This window comes from Telmatherina bonti, assembly GCF_933228915.1.
Source record: "Telmatherina bonti genome assembly, chromosome: 13".
Lineage (NCBI taxonomy): Eukaryota > Metazoa > Chordata > Actinopteri > Atheriniformes > Telmatherinidae > Telmatherina > Telmatherina bonti.
Window position 1 is genome coordinate 15,295,344 of NC_136611.1, and position 20,645 is coordinate 15,315,988.

The 20,645-nt window shown below is 40.6% G+C and overlaps 1 protein-coding gene across 1 annotated transcript; it reads right to left on the reverse strand.

Moving 5' to 3' along the window:
- Positions 1-17,866: 17,866 nt before the first annotated feature.
- gadd45ga (growth arrest and DNA-damage-inducible, gamma a) lies at positions 17,867-19,478 on the reverse strand. Its single transcript, XM_079250823.1, has 4 exons — positions 19,351-19,478; positions 19,133-19,234; positions 18,812-19,022; positions 17,867-18,667 (listed from the first exon to the last, which is right to left on the reverse strand). The coding sequence occupies exons 1-4, from the start codon at positions 19,401-19,403 to the stop codon at positions 18,554-18,556; spliced, it is 480 nt and encodes a 159-aa protein (XP_079106949.1). The 5' UTR covers positions 19,404-19,478; the 3' UTR covers positions 17,867-18,553.
- Between the last annotated feature and the right edge of the window lie 1,167 nt (positions 19,479-20,645).

Here is a 20,645-nt window from a genome sequence, read left to right on the forward strand (position 1 = left end):
TTGATAATAAACCCACAGTGTCTTGACTATATTTTGGTGTTTGTTGCATGTTCATATCTTAATTTGTTCTATAGCAGTGATGAAAATTCAAATGAGCCCCTATTTTTTAGTATCCAGAACTTTGCCAGAATCCAGATCTATCTCTGATATCATGTAAAACCTGATGGAACTTCTCTTGTACATTTTGGCCAAGCACCCTGACCATTTATTGTGGAGTTATATGCATAAATACATAATAAATAAATCTTTGCTGCCTCCTCGGCAGAGGTAATAAGAACTTATGAGTGATGTAGATAACCAGTTTGATCAGCAGAACTGGTAGTTTTTGCTTGCAATGCCAAACCAAACAATACCTACAGAATAGGTCTTAGAAAGCCAACTCTTACACAATGATCATATGCATGCAGTCCATCTCACAAACCTATCTCACCTTTGCTCTATTCAAATAAACGGTGTCAGAGAAAATGAGGAGGTATTTGTTTGTAGTACCAAGTTACACAAAACAATGAGATCAATTTAACTTGAATGGCTTTAGAGTTTCAAGGAGCCATACAGTAACGTTTCTGAGCTTTAGATCAGTTATTTTGTGCTTGGCTGCAGCAAACCATTCATTCAGAGAGCTGGCCAGGGAAGGAGAACAGGATGTAGGTAAGTTCTGCTCTGCTGAGAAAGGGGATGTCTGGCTCATATTAGATGGTGTTTGAGTTCATTGCAGATGATCACATCAAAGTGGCTTTGCATTAGCCAGCGCAATGAAAATCCCACTTCACTGGGTTTTCTGGTTTAAATATGTTTATATAAGGATGTTAAGTTTCTTAGGTTAAAGCTGAGGCAACACTAAAAATAACATGAGCTGCTATGGGGTTCCTTAAACTGTTCCGCTCAAAGGGGATGATTAATGTGTGATGATGATCCAGCAACTTTACTTAAAGATTATTTTTCTTTGTGGGAAAGAAATGAACTTGGAGAGGTTAAGTATTTCTGCCCCTTAACGGTGATTAATCCACAAGTTAAATGTATCATTTGGTGAAGAATTATTCTCAGTCTCATTGTTGTCTTTTAAATCTAGAACAATATCACAAATCTCAAACACATTCGCTAATCTATATCCAATAGTTATTCAGTGACAAATACACTGTATTCCACTGGTGTGGACTTACATGACATTATATCACTGAAGTTATTTCAACTCACTCATCACTTGGACAAAGACTAAAATTCTCTGACATATGATCAAAGGGCTTGTTCATCTTAAGATCCTTTTTTTCTGTCTTTCAGACATCAAAGCTCTCAAACATCTTACACTTTTCTGCTTAACAAAGAAAAAAAGGAAGAAGGGAGGGGGTATGGGTGGCTGCTCCCAGCAGCAGCCTGGAGAACGGTGAAAGCTGGCAGCAAACATGCAGCTAATAATACATTGGTGAAACTATCAGGCTTTTCACTTGCTGCCTTTCTTTCTTTCTTTCTTTCTTTCTTTCTTTCTTTCTTTCTTTCTTTCTTTCTTTCTTTCTTGCTGCTGCATTTCTCAAGGTGACAACACGGTGAGTTGGCTTGGACTTTCCAGCTTCTCCTCTGATCTCTGAAACACACCTCACGATGCCTTTCCTGGCATCTGCTGAAAGCACAAACACACACACACACACACACACACAAATCTGCGCATGACCAAATTTCACATAGACATTTAACATCTCACCTCCTGTCTTCTTCTAAATGCTTGGCTTTTTCCCTGAAACAGGACCTGCTAAAAGGTGAAGACCACTGGAAACCCCCCACTCAGTTTCAGATTAGGGTGCCCCTGAGAGAGCCTCATGTCTCAGAGCAGTGAGAGGCTGATCTTTCACCTTTCCTCCCCTCTGTCTCAGTTTCCGCCATGGGGCCGAGGATCTACAGTGGACAGGTTAAGTGTACTGTTACTTGGGTGTGAAAGTGTGCTGGTGTGGAGTGTGGTATTACACCCTAATCTGTACCCTATCTGAGAAATACTGAGTGTGTCTTAGATATAGCTGAGCAAACAAAACACTCCATACCTGAATCTTGTGGTTTGGGGATGATGATATTGTTGCACAGTGTCAGTCCCACATGTATACATGAACTGCAGTGCACAGATGTAAAGTTGCTTTTGAAAGAAATTTGATTGCACTCTTATACAATTCATATCACAAATGCTAAAAAGTTGTTTTGTTGCATTTTTTTAACTATTAAGATTCTATAATAAAATATCTATCCATGTGCAGGTCATGTTTCATGTCAATTGTTGTGCCCTTTATGTTTTTAATTGTGATTTTTTTTTTGTACTGCATTTCTGTCCTCTGGTTTGTTAACGTCTTTACGAATGAAGTTGGATTGGATTGGATAAGCCTTGAATTTTTAGGGATTAAATTGTGAGTTAACCTTTAGTTCACCAGAGGGATCAAATGAATACCATGTAGGATAATGTATGTGATCAATAATTTGTTTCAAAATCATCCTAACTCATTGACATTTTAATTCAACCTTTGATCTTACAAAAACCACACTGTACATAAGGCTTGTGTAAATCAAATGTGGTACTGTATTGATTTTAGAGCACAGTTCTGTATGTGCACAGCTGAATTTGCTTCAAAAACTTAGACTTTGCACCAAGCAAACACACACCTGTCTCTGTTGCCACGGACTTCAATGAAGCGTTTTACTCCATGACTCAAGCAGCTGTAAAGCTGCTGGCCTCTTAGCTTTGTGTTTGTGCATTTATGTGTGTAGTCCGTGCAGCTTGCCTCGTTTTCTGATGCATAAAAGCTTGAAATCTTATTTTAACCCTAGAAAGCTAACATTGTGTGAGAAGCCATTCAAAACCAATGTAGCATGGGTGAAATTCACCTAACCTCAGTGTTCTAGGTTTAACACACAAAAACAACCTGCAGGGTGACACTATCTTGTAAGCTAACTCATGACTCAAGACTTACAGTACAGCTTTGGAGAGTACAGACAGGAAGGCTAATGATGCCTGTTGTGAAAACAGAGCTGTTAGTACGTATATGCAGGTAGACAGTAAGATAGATGGATCATTATCAGCCATGCATTAACATGTGTTGTTGCAAGTGCAAATAGTCAAGATAGGACAAGAAATGCTCTTGCAAGCTAATTCTGTTTGTATGTGAATCATCATATGTACATCATACAACAGCAGGAGCTTATTCAATAATTGACAAGAACTGGTGTGTTTGTGTGCCTATTTATCATTTTGCAGTCTTTTTCCAATTTAAGTTGTCACCTTCAGACAAAAATTTGTTTCTATTATGATACAAAGAGTGAAGCATAAAAAATTCCCAGTGGTTTTTCATGATTTGGTGGTAAGCAGGTCCATAACTGGTGAATTCAATGGGAGCCGTATGCCAATGGAAATATACCAATAAAGTAAGCTGACAATAGTTTGTCTGGACTTACTTTCCTTTAGTTTTTTAATTAGACTTTATTGATTATTATGTTAAAAAAAATTATGGTTAGTTTACTTTTGTTGAGGGGAGGGGGGTCAATGTCAAAGTAAGTATTCAAACTGCAGAAGTGATCATATGTTGATGTTGTGTCTGAAAAAAAAGCAATTTAATCATACAGAACAGACAGAGATTTAGGGACAAAGTAAAAATGGTCTGACAAATTACATAAAAATTCCCAGCAACCACCAACACTTAGTGAGGAGAATCCGTCCCTTTGCCTTCAGCTGGGTTGAATAAATCGTGTTAATATAACCTACAAGTTTCTGTATTGTGCTTGTTGTGGGTTTGCTGTTACACAGAGTGATCTCTTAGAGAGACAATCTCTGTTTTATGACTATAACCATGCAAAAGAGAGAGAACTACTATTTTAAACACTGTCCACTTTAGGTCCAATCCAAATGAAACAAAAACTAGTGTGATTTCTGTTTTATTTAAGCCAACAGTAAATCTCCTAAATACCACTCCACAACCAGTGTGCCATTCTTCACATCATACTGTTGTAACAGATATTGTTTTGATAATAGTTCATACCACTGTAGCGGAAAATTGACACGGTATTGGAAAAGAGGGTTATGGTGTCGAAATAAATTATAGGCTAGGGGGTTCCATATATACATTGCCAGGTATATAAGGAACTTGTTTAAAAGGTTTTGTATAAGTATTACAAGAAATTCTGCAGCAACACTGAAAAAGCCACAAAACCTCCAAGAATGAACAACCCCTTACAATGAATAAGTCCCAGCAATGCTTTTTCTAGCTTTTTAAAGTTGTGGACTTTTTTTTTTCCATTTTACATGAAGGCATTCCTCTTCCTGTTTGCTTTGAAATTACTTGCTGAAAAGTTACCACATGTATCTGCCAGATAGGCAGAAGTCTGTATGAAACTTCCTGAAAGTAAACGGTGGAATTAACCTGGGCTTGCTTTGCTCATGTGTTTTCTGAGTATAACTTGCAGTAGATGTTAAAGCACATATAGATCCTTTCAATTCTTGCCTTGCATAATTTAGATGTGTTAAGAAAAAGTGCTTAAAGCAAGTTTTTACTACTGAAAATAACCTCCCCATTCCTTCTTATGTTTTGTTTTGCATGGTAGCATGATGTGTGATACATTTGTAAGATATGCTTGTTTCATTAGGCTTAATCCTTCTAAAGATAACACCAAGATAATAAAAGTATGAAATTAAGATTTGTGAGGTTTAGATGTTGGCCTTAATGCCAGCACTCTTGCCATATCATGTCCTCTTACCTAGTTGCTGATCATCTCCTCTGACATTGCAAACAGTTGCTGCATGTAATAAAGCACATTTAAACACATTCAGCAGCATTTTCTAAACAAGCCACTCACTGACAATATCATCTTGAGCTCGCTTGACAGTGAGAGATAAACCTCTCCTGTATAAGATTTTTAAAAATACACAATAACACTGTGTCGTCTGTTTACTTTTCTTCGCAAAGTTACATTTGGCAACAAAAGATTTTTTTCACTACAGCTAATAACAATGTGTCCGATAAACAAAGACCAGACAAAAGATTTAATAATTGAATCAACCGTCATTCTAATTTCTGGAGCATCCCTCACTATAATTAGGGATCGTTCGTTGGTTGTGATTGGAGACAATGACAGCGTGAATAGAGCTGTCACTCTGGATCAGACTGACACGTTGTCTTGACAACAAGGGTCAATGGGTTTACAGCGCATGTGGAGGTTGAAAAATAGGAGGAGGAGAACAGAAGTGAGGAGGTTGTAAAAAAGATACTAGATCCAAGATCCAAGGAGTCAGGTTTGTGTTAACAGTTTATGAAAGCAGCTGACATAAACCTACTCGTCGTATAAGTTCCTTTGAATCTTCTCCGTAGGTTGCTGTGCCATTAGGGGTGTTTCAAAAGTCTATTTGCAATGTGTCATAAACTATCCTTCTACTTAGCCTTCATTTATCCTAATTTATCTCCATTACCTGGATTTTGCAAACATATGACTCAATGCTTTTTAAGGCTTTCAACAAGCTGATTTGTGTACTTTTCCCAATGTTTTCAAGGTTTATGCAGGATCACACCAGAATGAGCAGATTTGCATACGTCTCCAATAGACCTGAGTAAATATCATGTTGTTGAGGTGCTCTGGATGACCCCTCTGTGTCAACAAACTGCAGCTCTTTCCTGGAGATGCTTTTTTTGTTTTAATAAATCAGCATGGATGAAAACAAGCCTATAAATGGCTCTTTAGGTGGTGACTCGCTCCCTCCTATCAGTCCGCCCAGAATGCTCTTTTATGAGCAGAGACATTTGGGTGAAGTGTGCCGCTCTTTATGTCTTGGCAAAAATCCACGGCCATTTATTTCAAAAGCTCCTTTTTTTTCTTTCTGCACAGAAGTGGCCCCTTCCATTCTTCATCACAGTCTTGCATGTTTGAAAGGGCCTGGCTCAGATATCCAGGCAGGAGTCACAGCTGTCACTAAGCCACCATCGTTGGCCCAAACTCAGCACCATGTGGGGACCCAAAACTCTCTGTGTCTATCACTGTCTCCATCCCACTGTCTGGCCCTTCAAAATGCTTCTCTCTGGCCACTTTCACCGCCTATTTTTTGCTTGATGTTCCTCTGTTTTTATCACTCTTTTTTCTCACTATTTGCACTGCAAACTAATTTAGCATTTAGGAAAAGAAAATCTTCTTTTAGTTTTTGGACAGATATGCTAAGGAAAAAAGAAAACGACACAGTAGCAGGGACAAAGGAGAGGGGCAGCCCATTCAGTAAGGCCAAAGACTAGGCCACACACACACACAAAAACACACATACACACTCCACCCTGCCTCTAATCTACACTGTTCCGCCCTAAGGGCCCGAAGCTGGGGCAGCTGCTACTGATGGAGCCAGAGAGCCAGCTGTCCTCACACATACACACACTCACCCACACACGCAAACCCTTACACTCATTCACCAAGGACAATGGAGCCTGGCTGGGGGTGTATGTGGCTCATGATACTGGAGTGTGCCATGGACATGACAAGGGGGTATAGGGGGTCTTCACAGTCTGTTAAGTGTTTTTATGTTCGCTTTGTGTCTCAGCAACAGTTGGCAGCACGTGTGTCAATGTCATGCCTTTCACTTCATCATCCATGAAGAAGTGGGTTTAGGGTGACCTGGGACCAGCACACTGACACACTTAACAGCAACATGTAGGGATGTATGCACACAAACAATGGAGAGGTACAGAAAAACATGCTCAGTGTTTGCGCTGCTTAGTTCTGGGATTTCATCATCTTGCAACATCTGCTGGAGACCCCATGTCTGTTTTCAGATTTTCAACATCCTTAAAAAAACATCGAAGGCTTTGTTTTGCAACCCACAAATCTTGTCTAAGTTGGATTGCACTGTGCAGTTATAGCTATAAAGTTTGCATTACAGCGCAAGGGCATTACGATTTTGCATGCTTGACCATAAAGGAAAAGTTCTTAGCTGAGCTTCAAAAACAACACATCAATGGATACAAATTCAACCTCTGATTGGCCAATCTCTATCTCCAACTGCTTCAGTTTCTGGCTCCTGCTGTCATTGGTTATTCCTGAGTCCGTACCCCGGATTGGCTCAGCTGGTGATTGCATTGAGCCTCTGTTCCCTGATTGGTGAGGTGTCAGCATAGCAGTTGCTCTGATTTGCTTTTAGCTGTGCATTCACCCAGTGTTTTCAGTACGCCCCAGCTGCTTCGCAGACGACATAAAAGTGAGCTTGTGTTTATATACGGAGACTGATTTACTTGAGTGGGTGAATGAGGAGGGTTAGGTGTGTAGTTAGAAATTTAAGGGCCATATGGCTGATGACAAATACGCATGCGATTAGTCTTGTAAACACACACACACCTGACCGGGTGCCTCACACCTGCTGCACTGTCTATGGATGAGTAAGATCAAGATCAAAAGAAACAAGCCCTCAGGGACTTATGTGCTTGCATTTATGTGTGTTTGCATGTGTCTGTTTGAAGAGAGACATTCACTGCTTCTGAATCTGTTGCAACAAAGAGGGCTGTTTTTGAATGAAAGACGACTCATGTCTGGCTTTGTTCAAGAGAAAAAGCTGAAAGATCTGGACATAACATGGCACAAACGCTGCATGTTGCAGATTGCACATGCATGCAGACAAACAAGATCTACACTAGTGTGGATGATTTTTATTTGACAAAGAAAAGAGGAGGATGACAATCGTGGAGGTAGGGGAGAGTGGGAATGTAATGGCAAAGTTCAGTCTAAGAATCAAGGGAGCATTGTTTATTAAAGTGCATTCAAATAATTCAACTGAAAGAATCAGAGCATGTTATTTGTGTAAACCAGGCACTGAGTTCTTCTTATAAAGACTTTAATCATATGGCTGGACACAACCAAAGGGAGAAGCACAAACGCTCAGTTCTTTTGGTTCACCCACAGAGGCAACAAAGACCATCTTTGTCGGTTTCTTTTCCAGACGTCACTGAATTGCATTGCTCTTTAGCTGTGAATAAAACTTGCCTTCAGAGAATAACCCATGTACAATATATCTGAATATTAATGATGCATGACCATACTGTCACAGATACTGTACAAGAAATACTTATTCAATGAAGATAAACTTCAGAAGCAGGACTTCCTAATTCCACTTCTTTGCATACGTGCAATCATGTGCTCAAAGGCACACACATTTGATGCTATACTCTTATTATACTCTTTGACTGTGGTTGAATAGAAGCGCACATGCATGTCTGCATGTAGCTGCACCTCAGTTTATTTCCCCCTGTCTGCCACCTTTCAGACTCTTGAAGTGGCCTGAAAGCAGCACACTGAAGCTCCAGGGGGCTGTTTCACCTCTCACTGAAGACATCAATCAAGGATTATTTTTGCTTCTGCTGCTTCAGATACACTAACACTCATTTTCAAGATCCCTGTTTTCCAGTGATTAGATGAACCTGATCGTACCCACATCGCTAGTGACTGAGTGGATTACTGATTAGATTACCTCTCCTCTTCCCTAGAGGCATACTGAGCTGAAGCACTACAGGGTTTAAGACAGAAAGAAAAGAGGATAGACGGAAATGACAAAGAAGCTCTGTTTGAAGGAAATGATCAACAAAACACACACTTGCATAAAGATATGCACACACACACATATGCAGAGACACACATGCACTCTAACACACCATTGAGCAGCTATTGTTTACTTGGTGCAGCTGCTTCCTGTGTGGCAGGTAACACATGGCTTCTACTTCAGATCAGTTTTCCCTTACACCCTCAAACACACGCACACACACACACAAAAGAAACATAGAATACACTCTGTTATCTTTATAGCTCTGTTGATACATAAAAGATGTTTGCAGATATTCTGCACAAGTACAGCAAATATATATAAAAAAAATTAATTTAAAAATACATTAGAATGCACTTTACATTTAATCCAAATTATTGTTAATCATAACTAAATATGAATGATAACTGTTACACGCATGTGTTTTTCTTTGCCAGGTTTTGCACGCCAGTTCTTATGTACATTGATCACTATTTACGAGCCTGAATAACTTCCTTCTATTTCTTGTGTCTACATTGATAAAGTAAGCACTAACGGGAAAACAGAAAGATCTTTCTGGTAAAGGAACCTAAAACAGGTGCCAGAACCAGCAATCAACTCATGTCATAACAATAACAGCCGAGTGAGATACACATGGGCATATCCACACTAGTGCAAACAAACAAGAAGGACGTCACGCTGGCGATTCCACTTTTAGCGTGGCAGCTGCTCATGTACAGTAGATACAACTTTTAAGTCAAGAGATGATAATCATCAAAATGTTCCTTATATAATGCTTAAAGTAAACAATCATATCACAATGTATACCATCAAAACAGGCAAACACAAGCTGCACATGCTTCTCATAACCTTTTGGAGAACTTTAATTGGTTTAGCAGCATGTTTGTTTGATCCATGCATTAATTCTATGCAGGGCTTTTTCTTTTAGAGAGAGCTGATTTAAAAAAAAAAAATCTCCCCCTGTCAACATTCTGCCAGATAGGATGAAACTGTTTGATTAATTCACACACACAAACGCACATGGCATAATCCCTGCTTTATGATTGGTTGCTGTGGAAGCCCTGTTTCCAAAGCAACACTGGAATGCTGTATGTGTGGAGCCTCCCCTTACAGGAAAGAACTGCATGTAAACAAACCTGACATGTGCTGCACTGTGTGCTCCATCTGATTCTGTGGTAAACAGAGTGTGACTCTGCGAGCAGCCTGACTGCAGCTGACCTCTAGGATTACATGTTATTTGGTTGACTTTCACGAATTACAACATTTGTTGGTCTTTTTGTGTAAATTTGCAGATAGAAAAATATACAGGAGGAAGAGTTATGAAAACCTGCTCGATATTATATGTGTGTATATAAGATGGATAATTAAATTTACATCCTCATGTCAAAAACAGTCTTTACGTCAGCACGGAGGGGCAGGTGCATCATTTCGTTGTGTCATCAACCTGCCCTGACTAGTTGACATGACATGTCCCTCATCATTTTGAAATATTGGTCTTTTTTTGTGTACTTGTGCCTTCCTGATAGCCCAATATGGGCTTCTCTTTGCAGGCCAGTTACTAAAGGTAAGCAAAGTTCAGCAGATTTGTCCTCACGGGAGGTGCATAACAGCTCAGACATGACAAATAACAATGATGTTGCCTCCGTGTGGACTGTAAAGTTCTCATCTGTAAGTGAAAACAGAAGGGGAAGAAAATAACAAGGTTATTTAAGAGCATAACAGCAGATAAACACATTCACTTTGCAGTGATCAAAATATACACAGAAACACCTATCCGATTGAGCAAGAACTCCCAACAGCCAATCAGGTTTCTGTTACCAACAGCAACACCTCATGTTTACGCCTGCCCATGGCTAATCCTAGCCTCTGATTGGCTGCTACATGGGACCTCGGAGCTCAACCCCTTCCCCCTTTTTTTTGTTTTCCCTCTGCCTGCCCCTCGACACCCACAGATTAAGTGACACCGGCAAAACAAAAAGCTTATTTTTGTTTTTCATCAATGACAGTGCGCTCACATAAACATCTTGTTTAGATGTAAAGGTATCTGTTTCATCACTGAGCAAGGAAATGCAGAGGTACAGAAACTGTGAAGGGAGGAGGGATGAGGGGAGAACTCTGTTGCCATGCACCCACAGTATACTGTGTTACTGGGTTAAGTGTGGTATGTTGCTATGAAAAAAATCCTACTGTAAGGATGAGGAGCCATTGCATCACTCTTGAAAAGTCCTTGAAAAACACATCTCTCTCCTTTCATACCCTTGCAAAATTTGATTGCACTTTCAAGTCATCCTCTGGGAGAATTTTCCAATGAAAATGCAGCACATGGACCTTCAGCATGCAGACCTGCAAATGTCTTCTTTTGCATTAAAACACACCAACCTAACCTGCTTTTACTGTTTTTATTCATTGTTATCTTTAAAAAAGAAAACCCACTCACGATCTTTTATTATCAGCTGTGCTAACACACATCGTTCTTCTCTGCTGCTGGTATTAAAAGCAAAGTGTATGGACGTAATGTTTGTTTTGAGCTGCCAGCCAGTGTTCAGAGGCTGATTATGGAGTAGCAACACCATTAGATAAGATATGTTGCCAAGAATATGGTTCGTCAGTCCAAACTTAGTATTATTATGCAATCGCTTGGTGGTTCAAGGAGCGTGTTTTCAACTCCTGAGAAAACATGAATACCACAGGCGTGGAAAATGAAAACATATTGTGGTCAGTTTCATCTGTAAGCTTTTAACTGAGGTTCCAGCAAGGTGAAATAACAAATCATGTACTTTTCATGTTATGCATGTGTGTGAGAGTGTGCAATTCTGTCTGTGTGTGTGTGCCTGTGCAAAGTTTGAGGGCATTAGTAATCTATCATTACTCACATACAAACACTCAGGTGCAGACACTCTTTCAAAGAAATCCAGCTTGTTTGTGCATGAGCAGGAAGCTATCATGGTGAGCTGGCGCATCATCACCACAATTCCCCTTATAGCCCTGACCTGTAATGGAGTGACGACAGAGCACAAGCAAACAAGGCCTTCGTGCGTGACCCTCCTTGCTGTCTTCTTTGCTTTTCACCATAATACCCTCTTTTCTGTTAACTTTTAATCTTCTGTTGTGTCCATCCTCCTCTCTTTCAAGGAACCTTTTGCTTTTTACTGTCTCTGTTAAGGTGAACAACTTCAGATGGCTGCACGTGTCTTCTGTAGTCTTCTGATGCATGTGAAATTAAAGCAGATTATCTGGTAGTTGAGCTTTTCACTGTGGTCTGTTTCTACTAAACTAGCCATCTCTGCAACTTTTGCAGCATGCCTGCTTTATATTATCAGTTTATGTCATCCTTGCTGCAACATTGCTCTAGAATTAAACAACCCTCGTGGATAAGAATGTGTCTAACTATTCTGCACACTCCTGAGTTTTGTTTGAAAATGTCTTAAATATCAAGGTAATGGAATTTGGAATTTACACCCTCCTTGTCATTCTTTTGCTTCTATCTTCCCTTGAATTACCACTTTCATTTTTTTTTTTTCTGACCATCTTCTTTGTCTGCATGCCAGGAAAGAGCAAAAACTTCTGTGCTGAAAGGAGCACATGGCTGGCAGCTTCTCCACATTGTTTTTGAATGTCTAAATGTCTGTCTGTATCTGCCCAGACAGTAGTATTGGTTCATTTCTCCTCCTCCTGCTGCCCAGACAGCAGTATTGGTTCATTTCTCTTCCTCCTGTTGCCCAGACAGCAGTATTGGTTCATTTCTCCTCCTACTGCCTTGACTTCTACGGCCATGCCTTCCGGCTTGCTGCTGAACTGAGAGTTATGAGAGGGGATTCCTGGCATGGCACAAGGAACATGTGCTCCTGGAAGGATAAGCTCAGCTATGTCTGTAATGTGTCAGCTCCAGCGAGGTTACAGTCTGCTCCCCATATTTAGCAAACCACTTAGCATTGCCCCACCTCAGCCAGACTGGGAGCCAGGGTAAACCAGAAAACATGTCTAGAATGCATAGACCGACAAGGGCTGAGGGGAGAAGTGTACAGGAAAATCTTACATTCATCAAATTCCATTTTATTTAATGCGTAATAAAAAGACAACATGAAGGCCTTTATTTAAGGCATTCTGCACTATTTGCCTTGTTTTCCATTTCCATCTTCAATTCCACCCCTCGTCTTCTGTTTTCTATGATTAAACAAATCAGGTTAGATGACAAGTCTCTTTAAACTCCGACTGATTCAATTGCCCTATCTCAGTTTACATAAAGAGGCAAACCAAAAGGCCAGTATCATTTGATTATTCCAATCCAGAGTCAACTATTAAGTTATCCTCAAAGTCATGTATTATTTTGTATATCTTAAGAACATTAACAAATATAGTTGACAAAGTTCAGTAAAGTTCAGGCATTAAGGTGTTAATTTCTTGCAAACTGTATGACCTCGGATTCACTGAAATGAGAGCACATAGATCATCTTTTTTATAATATTATACACACTGCACTTGGAAATCTTACATTTCAAACAAGCCATTCAATCTTATCAATTCGGTGCCGAGCAAATGCACTGATGCAATCCCATGGCAATTCGAAAACAAACATCCGAATTATTTTTATTCCGCACAAATAATTGAAAGATTAACTTCTAAATTTAAATCGTTTCAGGCCTGTAGATATATTTAACTCAGTCCTAGAAAGTGATTAGAGTGTTAGAAAGTGAAGAGAAGTACTCTTCACTTGTATTAACAGCAGTTATGTTTGTGTCATGACCTCATCCACAGTGACCTGATATGTGAGTGTGTCACTCTATCCTCCAGAGAGACATGCTGAATCTCTAAAGTGTGGGTCAGGTTTGTGTGCACATGTGTGTTTCTAACCTGGCCACCCTCCCCTTGGCTTACAAACACCTGTTTTGCTCAGTTTGATTATAGGTTCTGCAGAAAAGAGCCATGACCATTACTTCTGAACTGAGAGCTTTTAGATCATGTGATCTCATCTGTGCAATGTGGTCATCCATGGAGCACAGGTGTGCTCATACACATATGCTTAAAAATTTACCGCTACCTCACCTTAACTGAAACCATAAAACTCAAAACTGTCAAGGTGAAGTCATACTGACAGATTAATAGTGACTCGTCACAAACAGATCATTAAATGAGCGTGTATACTGTTGATATGGAATCACCTTGGCCACCACAGTAATCTTAAATCCCCTTTGCCATGACTATAGGAACTTCTGAAAGTTGCATATTGTGCTGGGTCACCACATATTTCCTAAAGCATGAGCTCACTGTAGAGGAACAGCAGATGCAGCAAGGGTGCAGCTCTCCAGTGTGTGACACATACCCGGTACTTAGATTAAAGACACCCAGCACCAGCCGTCAATCTATCTATCTCTCCCAACAGCTTGCCAAATGTAGCTGGGCCATGATCTCATGCTACCAGCCTGACCACGCGAGAGCAAGAGCTGGGTGGGGTGAGCGTGAGGGGATGCTGCCTGCCAGCTCATTGTGTAATCTCATCCTGCTATGGTTACAGTAAGTGAAACAGAGCTGGGATGGGAAGAAGGGGGCACACTTACCCATGAAACTAATGGCTCTGGGAAGAGAACAGTTTCTTTCAAACAAGCATTAAGCATTTACAGTCAAACCATAAGTCAGGAATATTTTAGTGTCCCGATATGGAAACACGTACTGTAACATTTCACCAAGCAAAAATGATACAACAGTATAAGAATTTGATTGACATTACAAATATACAGGAAAATCCTGCAGAACTTTGTTGTTTCTCTGCTTCAACACACCTAACTCAAACTAATGAGTCATCACGCACAACTTAATAGGCTGTTGGATTCATTCAATTTGAGTCAAGTGTGTTGCAGCAGGATAACACTGAAAACCTGCAGTACAGTGGCCGTCGAAGACTGACTTTCAACACCCTTGCTATGTGGTTTCTGTAATCCAAATTTATGTCTTCTGTGTGTCAGTTTATTTCTGTGTGCATGTTGTAAAGCATGTTATTCCCTCCTGTAGTACTGTCAGGAGTTTAACTCAAAGGCCACCTTACATATTTTACTCCTCTAAAGATATTACATTCATAAACTAAAAAAAGAAAAAGTATCCCGGAAAAGTCAGCCTAAGCACATCAAACTGCCTCCAAGCTCTATTTAGTATGTTGAAAATGGAAGGTTTTAGAGCATGCAACAAGGTAGATAAGGTCTGTTCTTTGTTCTCTTTGTGGTTGTAAAGCCTTCTTAGTGTAATATATTGAAAGAAATCGCACAGATATAAGTGTGCTCATTGCTTCCATATAACAATTTCCCTTTTATCATCATCTTATGGTGAAACCTGGGCAACAAAGTACCACAAAAACTGTGAAAATGACATCTTGAGTTCGGCTAGTTCTGTGTGGTTTGAGACAACTAACAATTTTAGATGGTAGTTTGCTAGCTAAAAGGTCATCATATACTTCAGTCTTACAACAACTTATTGTTTTATTCTTGTTGTGGAAACTAAGTCATTATGACTTGTTTATGAATTTACTTTATAGTTGTGTCAGAGGAGTTTGTTATGCTAGCTAGCTAAGCTAGGTGTTATGCATAGCCCACTTGTACTGGATTTAGAACACCGGCGACAAAGACTGTAACCCACTTGGTGCTTCATTGTCATTACTCCATTTTTCCTGTAAAAGAAACTACAATGGGACCTAAAAAAAATTTTTATTAAGAGAATTTTCAGTTTTCCTTCCTGTGGCAGTGCAACGATTATTATTTTTTTCATTCAGCTCTACACCAGCGACAATTTAGTTTTGATAATGGCATTGTGTGCTTCGGATTATTTTAAATACCTGATACATTTTCATTTCTATAAATTTTCATTTCATTTTGTTAAGACATTTTGTGTTTATACATTTCAGAATGATGCTTCTTTCATTGGGTAAGATATAGGTATAGCTGTATTTTCAGATTGCTATTAATTAAACCATAAATGATTAAGTAGACTGTGAAATATCCATTAACAATGTTTGCCTTTCCAATCTATCATAGTTAAGCATAAGAACTGTTTATTTTTGTGCCCATTATGTTGAGGAAAATCTATTTGTCCTACAGTAAAAAAAAAAAAAAAAAAAAAAAAAAAAAAGCCACATAAAACTAATGCTACAGACTGTATACATCTCTACTGTGCCAAAGTTTAAAACAAAAATGTTCTTAAGTCATAGTACACATCTGTCTGGTCTCGCTCCTTCCCTTGCACTCTATCGTAGCTCTAAATCTCTGGCCCAGACTTCGTGCAGACAGTCAGCTGCCTCAGCAGTCTGGACTGTTGCTCCAGGCTTTGGCACCACAGCAAACACAGGGAGAAGATGTTTGTTAACTCCATGCAAACAGCACCAACAGCAGAGGAAAAAAGGTTCTTTACAACAGTATGATTTTTTTGGTTTCCACCCAAGTTCTCAGTATACACTTATAAATCCAAAAGGAGAGAGAGGATGAAAACAGACATGCTGTCCTTCATTTTGCATACAGCTTGCATAGATTATTGTAGTGAGCGAGGTTGACATATTTCAAATGAGGTTGGCCTGAGAGATGCAAAAGGAAGATGTGAGAGAGAGCAAATAAAAATCTGATTTATCAAAGACCATCAGAGGAACTTTTTGAGAAAGTAGGTCAACAATTTATCCAACAATGCACTTAATACTTAATGTAACTGTGATACACTTACACAGGTCTGTTTACTTGCAGCACTGTAAACAGTTACAATCTTGACAAAATGGGTTTTATCTGGGGCATTAAATATTGCTTCTTTTTTTCCCTCCCCTAAAATTAGGTCAAGAGAAGCAGTATTGTTGCAAGCTTTTTTCACTGTTGAAAAGACATGAAGCTGTTTCAAGGACACTGAACAATTCAAACAAATATCACTGAATATTCAGGGTTCAAGCACAATCAAGATAATGTGGTAAACTGTAAGGGTTTAAATTACAAACATCTTGGTATGTGTCATTATCTATGCAGTTGACTGCCTGGGATTTTTGCAGGTTGTTTTTCAAGATATTGCATTTTAGTTTTCACTCAGATGTGAGTTTCATTTTAAATCGAGGCAGAGTTCAGAATGCATCACCACTGATAAATAATGAAGACAAGCTAACTGGTTTTAATATCACAAAGCCACAATCTACTGATATACTGTTCTGTCAGCACATGTAATAAAATGACTAGTTTTGCCAACATTATGGTAATTTATTCAGTTTTCCAGCCAGGTAAGTGCAGAAAGTGGAAACTCCCTTCAGTGCATGTCTACAAGTTCCTTTTGTTAATGTAATTCTGTCTAAGTGAAGCTTCCTTGATTCTTAGAATACTGTGAGCAACTAACTGCTAACAGTCTTGGCAGAGAGTACTTGTGTGCATGAGAGTGCATGTGCTATGCATGGCTGCGAGCACTTACATGTGCAAGTGTGCGAATGCAGGTGTCAGCTCATGCTTACATGCACCTGGGTGCTCATGTAAGTACCACAGAGATTTTGACCAGCGGTTAGCTGGAGATCGAGGTGCTTTGCCCAGAAAATTTGAGATGAGTTCTTCTGAAGTCTGCTATCTCTTTGATGTGGGCCACCCATTACTGTCAGCTTCAGAGTCAACCGCAACGCTCACATACTTCCCTTTGCTTGCCGCCGATGACCCTCATTCTCTCAAAAACCCTGCTACATTTCCAGTCCATTTTCTGTGGTGTGCATGTGGCTATGTGTGCACATGTCTGGATGAATACAGACTTTAATCATGCCTTGTTGCCTTACATGTTGCACGGTTTTGAAAACTGAACTTTCTTTGTAAGATTAGAAATGCTAGATTTTGCAAGAGCATATCAGGTCTTCGACTGAGTTAAGTTTTGCACAGTAAATCCAAGTTTACACTTTGATATTCCCACTGGTTGCACAAAACTTCAGCTGAGCTTGCTGCCCATTGACACACAAACCTGTTCAACCCAGCTCCTATTGTACAAACAAAGCCTTCTCCTGCAGCTACCCCCCCTTTACTCAAGAGTATTGCACAGTGTCACAAGAGACAGCAGGCCTGCTAATAGCAGTAAAAGGTCAATACATGCAAGAAGTGCAAGTTTCAACCATGTTGTAATTGTTCTGCTCTGCTTTCTTCATATGCTCATACTCACGTCACCCAATCATTTTATCATGACTGTCTTCCACCCACATTTTACCCTTCTGTTTTGTTCAAGCTGAATTCTAACTAATCAGGCAGCACTTCCTGACTTCTACATGTGTTTATTCTGCTCCATCTTTTACCTCGTGGTAAAATTGTGTGAATGTTGTGCGAAAAAGCTTGACACAAGAAATTACATTGCTGAGAAGAGAGGAAGGGTTTGATTCCAAATGTTTATTCACAATCATTTCAAATGAGTACAATTCAAATGGATATTGTTTTATTCTTTTTCTGCATATTTAAAGTAAATAGTAAAAGTCCATGAGTAAGTGTCACAGGTATAGCAACAGCTCTGGTCAGGATTCGCAAGCAAAGTTTCTGCTCAGTCAAAAGAATTTCCTGACAGCTGAACTGAGAAAGAAAAGTCCATGTAGACACTTTCAGACACCCTCTTCAGAACCAGCATCACACTTGGTCCACTGTGGTGAAGTTCAGTTCTGCTACCACACTTTCATAAGTCCTCTGTATCGTCCTTGGTGCCCTTGTCTGGTCAGCTCCACTTCCATCATCTAGGGCCATCAATGGGCCACCCCTTTCCTGCACCATGCAGTAAAGTCCAGCTCCTTCTTAGTGTCCATCATACTTGTGTGTCCACTTGAGCCAGTCAACACATGACCTCTGAACTTCAACCTCTTCACATGGTAATCCAGAACCAACATGCTGACCCAGAATGCACCGGAAGGGTGGACTCTTGCAGGAGGGGGTTGCAGCCACAGCCTCTTAATCCAGACAAGTGAAGCAAAAAGGCTAAACTGTCCTGGCTGAAGCTCAGCTCCTTGACTTTTTTTTTCATCATCATCATCATCATCATCATGTGAGGCATCTTTTGGGGATTGTCACCTCAGCGTTCAGGAAGTGTGATGGTGGGTACCCAGTCATATGCACTGCGGCTTTCCTCGCAGAACAGACTCAGCTTGTCTAGAGCAGGATCTTTCCAAGGGTTTGCACTGGGGCTCTAGAGAAAGAAAAAGAAAAGACACAGAGAGACATTTAGAGTCGTGCGTAGATGAGGTCATTTGGTGCAGAATGGCCAAACGATTCCTACATAAAAAGAGTGATGCATGCATGATTCACTGGCTGCCAGCTCCTGGGAACGTACCGTGACAAGAATGCAATGCGCGTCCTTGGGCTCGCCGGTCTCGTCTGCACCCACGAGGTCGGCCAGGCGCTCGATGTCATTCACGCGCACCACGTTGATGTCATTATCGAAGCAAAAAGCCTGGATGAGGGTGAAGTGGATCTGAAGCGCAATGTCACATTCGTATTCCTCATCCGTGGCAAGGACGCAGAACGCCACGCTGTCTGGGTCGCTGTTGGGAGAGACGAGAGAAAAAGGGGATGAGTGCTTGTCGTGTGTTTGTTTAAGACATAAAATGGTAAGCAAACTGAAATGGAGCAGTTAACAATTTGCAATACTTACACATTCATGACTTTAGCAGACTCGTAAACTCCAACTGTCAAGTAGTCCTGTTTCTTTGCAGCGAGCAGCAGCTCTTCCAGGGCTGCGCCTGCACTTTGCACCCTTAACAAAGAATAACACACATCATCAGGACACCGGGTACGTTTACAAAACCAACTAAAAAAAACGCATTCATTACAACCGCAAATGAACGTTGTAATAATGACTTAGATATTTACCTATCAGTGTTTTCCATTTTGTTCTCTTGTCCGCAGATCTCTTCCAGAGTCATAGTTATAATCCAAGCGCGATCGGGGTTTAGAAGTGAACAAGTTACAGGCAGCGTGCTTCTTTCTATAGTCTCTGGTGTTATTCTGAGCTCGGAACAGTCTGTGGGGGGATTTATAGCTAGCAGGAGTAGTTTCTCGGCAAGGGGCGGTCTTTTCCGTTCCTGCCTCCTACCATTGGCTCAAAGCAGCCAGGGTAAGGAAAGCAAAAGTCCCCGAAGCTGTTGTGACAACCCCACGTGGGGCAAAATTTCAAGAAACCCCCACCCCTCACCTCTAATTCCCCGTCTCTTGTCAACATCCAGCATCACCACATTGTACAAAAACTAAAAGTCCTGTTTTCGGTGGACTTTCGCAGTCGTTGTAAACACTTCGTCCTGCTATTGGTGCACCGTGGCTTCACTTTAACCCCACGAACAAACTGATGCAGCCTGTTTAGATAGTTAACACCCAAACATTCATCAGGATTTATTACAGATAAATTGGTTCATTAATATGTGGATTATGCATGCAAGTTGTATGTTTTCTTGGATCCCTGCTGTTTGTGACTTATATAACTGTTATTCACCGACAGAAAAGGTTTTTGAACATCCCACAGACATTGGAAGACAGATTAAAGAAAGGAAAACTGGTGGATATTTTTGTGGGGTTGGGTAGCAGAGAGAAAACAGAAGCGAAATCTGGTGTCTTCAATGATAAACGCTGAAAAAGGAGGACTTTCCCAGCGTTGGGGAATCACGGCAACGTTTTATTTAGAAAACCTTTCCCTCTCCAGCTTACATTTGCCCCTAATAAACAGCTCCGTGCGTGTGCGCGCGCGTGCTTTCTATCCTGTTACCCAACTTGCCGCTGTGTTTACAGGCTGCCTGGTAGTTACAGAACTGTCCCGTGAGAGAGAGAGAGAGAGAGAGAGAAAACCCCGGCAAGCCTGTCCTGACCCGAATAACAGCGCGAGTTCTTGACGTCTTGAGGATGAGTGACCACACAGCTCGAGGCCAGGGCACGCGCCACCTTTTTGTTGGCTTCTTGAAAAAAAGAAAGAGAAGGATTTAATTGCCGCCCCGTTTCTCTGCGGACACAAAGGCAGATTTTGCGTCACAACAGTGCATCCTCCACCTGCCCACGGTCCTTCCATGGCGCAAGGGGTTGTGGATGTTGTGTGCGTGCGTGCGTGCGTGTGCGTGTGTGTGTGTGTGTTTGGTGGTTACCACCAAACACATCCTTACCACCAAACACACACACACACG